Source organism: Solea senegalensis, linkage group LG20, assembly GCF_019176455.1.
Source record: "Solea senegalensis isolate Sse05_10M linkage group LG20, IFAPA_SoseM_1, whole genome shotgun sequence".
Lineage (NCBI taxonomy): Eukaryota > Metazoa > Chordata > Actinopteri > Pleuronectiformes > Soleidae > Solea > Solea senegalensis.
The window spans coordinates 19,790,126-19,797,098 of NC_058039.1; the positions used below are offsets into that span (position 1 = coordinate 19,790,126).

General features: G+C 46.0%; 1 protein-coding gene across 1 annotated transcript in view; it reads right to left on the reverse strand.

The window, feature by feature from the left end:
• kcnk9 (potassium channel, subfamily K, member 9) overlaps positions 1–6,215 on the reverse strand; it is a 30,960-nt gene extending 24,745 nt beyond the window's left edge. Inside the window, exon 1 of the mRNA XM_044052184.1 lies at positions 4,999–6,215. Within this exon, the coding sequence (XP_043908119.1) occupies positions 4,999–5,605 (607 nt within the window). The 5' untranslated portion in view covers positions 5,606–6,215. The remainder of the gene's footprint in view (positions 1–4,998) is intronic.
• Positions 6,216–6,973: the final 758 nt, after the last annotated feature.

Here is a 6,973-nt window from a genome sequence, read left to right on the forward strand (position 1 = left end):
TGGATCGTGGACAAAATAAGACTTTCAAGAATATCATCACTTCCAGGTTCAGGAAACACAACACATTTCAAGATTTTTAAGATTTTTCAAGGTTTTTTAAGGTTTTTTTAAAAATAAATCAAAGAAAATTCAAGATTTCTCAACATTTTCTGGCATTGTACGAACCAAACAAGTATTCGATTAATCGTTAGTTGCGGCTCTAAACATCAGGTACAAATACTCTGACCTGTGAGCAAGGCACCATCACCTAATAAAGGTTCTGTCAACAGCAGCAAATCTAACCCATCCTAGAATTAGGAGCAATGGGCTTGCCCTATTGACCTGGTGGGGACTTGAACAAGCGACCCTCCGCTTACAAGCCAAGATCCCTTTCCACTTGGCCACGGGCTGCTCTGATGATTATGTCCATCCTCATTTAAAAAATAAAAATGTTATTTCTTGTTGTGACAAACACAGACAACTCCGCCTCCTCTAACCCTGAACTCCTCGAGCTCCACTGAGCCCAGACCATCACGTGCTTCTAAATGTTTAGAAGCTTGTAAATATATGATGAAGAAGAAGAAGAAGAAGAAGAAGAAGAAGAAGAAGAAGAAGATGGCAGCCTCCATAAAGCAAGGCCCTTAAAAATACTGTACATGAAACAATAACTAAAGGCTTATTCTGAGGATGTTATTTGCAGATGACACAGATAGTTTCTGCTCTGGTGTGAAACTGCAGAAGCTGTTTGGAGGAATAAATAAATAAATAAATAAATAACAAATAACAGAAATGTAGAAGTAAAAGTGTAAACACAGGAAGAGGAAATGAAATCAAACTGTTTGAGGGAAGTTTGGAACGGAGCGTTTGGTGCTCTGAGGAAAACACAAAGCTCTATAAATATGATATTGTTCATTACGTGTGGATACAAGTGTGCAGAAAAAGAGAAGAAATAAATAACTCAGATACAGAGAGAACACGCAAATGAAACTTATTAACTTCCAAATAAAATAATTGTATCGTTGGTCTATTGTGTAAATAGTTGTTCAATTGAGTCGAGCTGAAACAATTACTCGATTAATCGATGAATAAGAAATGAATCGTCAACTATTTTGAAGCTTTTTTCAGGATCAAAACAAGATTTCTGATAGTTTCAGTTTCTTAAATGTGAAATATTTTCTTATATAATCACAAACACTGATGAACGATTAATCGTGAAAACAATCGATGGATCATGAAAAGGTTTGTAAGTTTGTGCTCCTCGTTGCATCACACTGATTCCACATTTGTATTATTAAGTTTGCGACTCATAAACAAATCTTTTAAGAGTTCCACTCGCAAACAAAAACACAAAAGAAAAAAAGCTCCTAATTAATTTGTTGAGTCTCACTGTTTGTCACAATACACTGTGTGTGTGTGTGTGTGTGTGTGTGTCACCTATTCTTCATTAAAAAGCAATTATAGTTTTTGTTTTTTGTTTTGTGCCCGACCTTAAAGTCTGAGCTCTCAGCAGCAGATTAAACTTCATTAGTCTGAGGAAATTTATTCTTCATTGTATTTCACTCGTAATGATTTTTACACGCCGGTCGGTTTCAGTCGAAGCCTCCAAGAAATAAAAGACACATGTTGATATTTCCAGACCAGCGTTGTGTTGGACAGATGACTTTCACCTATTAAGCTGTCTTTAGTCTCCCGGCAACACACACACACACACACACAGAGAGAGAGAGACAGATTCTGTCCGTCTCAGCAGTTTCTCTGAGAACACGTCGGCCTCGCCACACGCTGCCATCACTAAGTGTCGCCCTCGGTGTAATTAGCCACAGGAATAAACAGAGTCAAGTCTCAGGTGAGTCAGGATGGAGCAGTGATGGGGCAGGTGCACAGATCAGCGCTCACAGCCTCGTCATGGCAACAGTGATGTGGCCCCTCAAGAGAGAGCCGCTCTCAGTGATCCACTTTCAGCTCACAGACCTGTGAGCTGAAAGACAGGTTTTTCTCAGTGTAATGAAGGTGAGACGACGATGATGAGGACGACGAGCACGTGATCGTGGAGATTAAGTCTGTTAATCTGTGAGTTCTCATGTTGAGCTGCTGCTGCTGCTGAAAGGCCCTGGTTCTGACCGGCTCACATCACGGGTCTCAAACCTGGGTCTCAAACCTGGGTCTTCTTGCTGCAAAGGCAAGAGTTCTAACCACGACACCAAGTGTAACCACATGTATTTAAAAGATGATTGTAAATCTTCAGAACTAACAGTGTCTCACTGAGGAGTCCACCAGAGACCTGCATGATGAGACCTGCTGAGATCACTGAGACTCACCAAAGCCTTGAGTGAAGCTGGAGAATCCTCGTCTCTTTCCTTTAGTGTCAGTCTTCTCTGATCCACTGGGACGTCCAGATCATCACAGTGCCGTTATTCGTCTTTATAGCGACTCAATGACTAATGCATGAGCTGTTTCTGTTTTCTTTCTTCTTGTGATTTACTCGGCTGTGAAATGTCCACACGCAGCAGCGAGGTCCACGCGATGGCGACAATAAAGCACTCACGTGGTTAAGTCCACACAGTTATTATGTGTCAAGAAGAGAATGCAGCTTTTTAAAGAACGAGCTGAAGTGAAAGTGGAGGTGACAGATGTCACACTGTGTTTGAGGCCTCAGTGGTTTCTTTTATATTTCTGAGGATGAAACGTGTCTGATTTAAATCACAGAGAACAATAATGACACAACTGACCATTGTTGATACATTCTAACCTGACGACAACTCATGTTGTGCTTTATTCATGTAAGTATATCAATGATATTATATTATAATTATATTATATTAGAAGAAAAACAGACCAAACAACTGTAAACTCTACGTACAGCACATCAGATGCATTATTTGTATTGGAACTATGTTAACTGTGTTGTCCCTATTCTATTCTGTTACATGTTTGTTCACAGTAACAAAAAAAAGTTTAATCCATCCTTTAAGAGGATATTTTATGGATGTATATATATATATATATATATATGTATATATATATATATATATACACATATATATATATATATATATATATATATATATACAGTATATATCATAGGAAATGTCGCATTTTCCCAGTTTAACGCATGTGCTGATGTCAAATAATAATAGAAGTGATATTCAAACATATCAGGTTTTGTTTTTGTGGAATCACAATCTGCTCAGAATCATTTATTCAGAGCAAATTCAAATGACAAATGATTAACGAGAAAATTGGTGGTTCTTTCTGTCTGTCTGTCTGTCTGTCTTTCTGTCTGTCTTTCTTTCTGTCCGTCTGTCTGTCGGTCTGTCTTTCTGTCTGTCTTTCTCTCTTTCTTTCTTTCTTTGTTTTTTTTCTGTCCCACACACAGAAGTTTGACGTCATCAGTGTCTGGTGTGATGAACCTAAAGGCCTGAGAACACAGTCACTGCACTTTAACAGTTACAGAGCTGCTGCTGCTGCTGCTGCAGAGCATGTGATAACACCAGAGGAGAGACAGAGACACGGTCCTCACGGTCCTCACGGTCCTCACAGTCCTCACGGTCCTCACAGTCCTCACGGTCCTGCACTTCACACAACATGAATATTATATTGTGCTCTTGTCGCTGTAGCCTGGGAACAACAGTGGAGCCGCTGCTTCTGCTGCCCTGCATGTGAACAGTTGTGCCTTTAAAGTGTTGCCCGGCAAACGAGAGACCAGGTCTGGTGCATTAGTAACCAAACACCCCCTCCATCCCCTCCTCTCCTCTCTCTCCTCTCCCTCCTCCCTGAGTATCTGGAGAAAAGCTAGTCTCCAGACCTCTGCGCGAGGAAGAGTTCAAAGCACATAAATCTAACTGTGATTGACAGATTAAATTCCAGCCTGTGTTTTGCTCTCCTCTCTCTCTCCTCTCTCTCTCTCCTCTCCTCTCCTCTCCTCTCCCCTCCTCTCCCTCACACGCACGGACACATTAGAAAGCAATTCAATTAAACTCATCCAACTCCATTCAGCGGGCGCGGTAATTAACATGCAAGCGAGCACCGCGCTTTGATTGTGGCGCGTAAACAAAGAGGAGAGTAATCCAGTTTATCCCACACACACACACACACACACACACACACACACACGCACGCACACACACACACACACACACACACACACTCACACACGCACACACGCATACACACACACACACGCACGCACACGCACACACACACACACGCACACGCGCACACACACACACACTTCCACCTCCTCGCAGCTTGAAATACATTTCTGTGACGCAAACGCATCATCGTCACAAACGTCATACAGATGTTACTGTTACTGAATTTATATATGGTATGAACAGTGGATTAGATTAGTCCTGGATTAGGGGGATTATAATTAGGATTATTGATCCATAAATGCTTCATAAACAGTCACATACATTTAAACTGTGTGATAAACACGACATGACTTATATGAAGTGCAAACACTAAAGAGCACGTGCGGTTAAAGTGCTGTTTGAGGCGCTGAACTGCGCCTGACCTCAGTCAGAGGAGCTGTCCTTTCAGCACCACCAACCACTCTGCTCCCACTCTGCTGCGCGTCCAGGCCCAACTCTGCCTGCGTGGCTCCACGAGTGTTCTTTACAGCATTTAAATCACGAGGAAGAAAAACAAACAAACAAACCCCGTGACACTGAGTCACGCTCCACAAACACCAGAGGAAGCCACACAGCTGTGAGCGCACAGGCCACGCCACGCCACGTCACTTCTGTGTTTATAAAGCTGATTTAAAGATCAGTGAAATCACATATAGTGTGTAATTCCTCGTGTTTGGCTCGCAGTGAAGCTCCCCCCTCATCACAGAGAGTGCTGTGCTGCAACATGTTGCGTAAAAACTTTATCTAAACACTCGTGGCAGAGCGCGCGAGTGTGTGGTGACGTTTAATTGCTTTGATAATGTGATCGTGCTCATGATAACCCATCAAGCCCCTGTTCCGCAAACACAGATCAGATGTGAGCCCAGAGTGAGAGACTCAAACTTACCGATGGTTGTTATAACCGTGATGGCAAAGTAAAACGAGCCTGCAAATTTCCACTGCACCCCTGCTCTGTGGGGCTCTGCCTCCATGATGATGGACTCCAGTTTGCGGTAATCATCCTCGCTGATGTTATATTTCCCCTGGAGACGCTTCTCCTCCGCCTCCAGCTGCTCCTTCTCCCGCATCTCGAAGTCGGACTCCAGGGCGTCAAAGACCGCGGCCCCGACGAGCAGGTACGTAAACGTGCAAATGATGAGGGACAAGGTCCGCACGTTTTGCCGCTTCATGGCCAACAGGAACCGGCGGCCGAGGGGTTCATGTCCCCTCGGGTTCCCCGGGATGGCGCAACAAGCGTTGGGAAAGCCGTGTGGACAGCGCCTGGAGACGGAGGCGCAGACAGGTGCGCTCCGGTGAAGATGGCCGCGGCGGACGCCGGAGTCGGAGCAGTAATCCCCCGCCTTGTACTGATCCCGGCGACAGAACCCCAAGTCCTGCTCCTGGTTCGCGGAGAGACACAAGAGACTACTGGATCGCCTGGACCAGGAGCCCTGCAGCCGAGAGACCCTGCGCAAGACCTGCCCAAACCAAGTCCTGCTGGTGCGCAGTGCCATCAACAAGCTGCTCCCAGGATCGCCTGTTGGTCTCTGTTCTCCTCCCCAGTGAAGTACACTGATGTGAATCAATACTTCCAACAAAAATAACAAAAGGTAAACGTTCTTTCTCTCAATGCTGCGCTCTTACTTTCTCCGTGCTGTGAATTCAAATGTCCTACAAGTGAGCATCTCTCCACATGCCTCCTCTAAGTTTCAGCTCACCACCGACCTGTTCGTTGTAACCCCATCAGCACTCGGGCTATTTTTAGCAGCCCTTCTCCACACAGCAGCCAAGAAAAGGAAAATCACTTCACTGTCCGTGAAATCCTCAAACCCTCCTGGCAACCTGCGGACATCCTCGTCACAAATGTGCTGAGTCGTCGATCACACGGCGAGTAACGGACAGAAGGAACAACAAGTTGGGAGCTGTTCGCCGCACAATAGCGCAGACCATTACATCAAACACACGCACGCACGCACGCACGCACGCACTCATCCACTCTTTCTGCTGCTTTATTCCTGCACGAGCTCACTTGTTGTGGAAGAAATAAATATTCCATGCGCGCAAGAGGAAGAATCAGCGTCGACAACAGGTTCCATCGCAGTCAGAGGTTCTTCTCTGATTATTATTCGAAGTTGAATCGGAGAAGAATTCACAAGCACGATTTTAAAGCTGGAACCAACACATTCGTGAAAGAGAGCAGCGCGTCCGTGCCCGCACTGGCACTCATGCTCCGTTGCGCACATGAAAAGCGCAACCCAAAGCTCCTGCGCTGCGTCTGCTGCTCAGTCTGAGCTGATTCTGAGGACGGAAACAGCGGAAAAGATGAGAACAGACGTGTTTTTTCCTCGCCGTGCGTGTCACGAGCTGCTCGTATGCTGAAGTCTCTGCATCTGATGAGTCCACGCACTCCACACTCTGACCGGTGGGCGTTGCTCCTTTTGTTTCTGCGCTTTTCTCGCTCTCCAAGTGTCACGATTCATCCCAGCGCTGGCCTGCGCGCGCGTCTGCACAAAATGCCTCCGGGAAGAAACCCGCTGCGGGGCGCAGTGAGCGCGTCGCTCCCACTGCTCCCCGTCATCACGCGACCCCTCCCACGCTGACCACTCCTGCTCACTTACACGGAGGACACAGATAGGGTCCACTCAGAGTCAGATGGTCACCATCATGTTCTCGCAGACCCGGCAGCGGCAGCAGCAGCGGCAGCAGCAGCAGCGCGTGGCAACCGGGACTGAGGCGCACATGTCGGCGCGCTGTCCATGGTGCTGCGCGTCACAGAGGCCAAGTTCTGGTCGTGGACACGCATGACACGTGACAGGCAGGAATCAGAGGATGAAGAGCAGAGAAGTGTGTGAGGGGTCAGACTATGAGCTGCAGGATGAGAC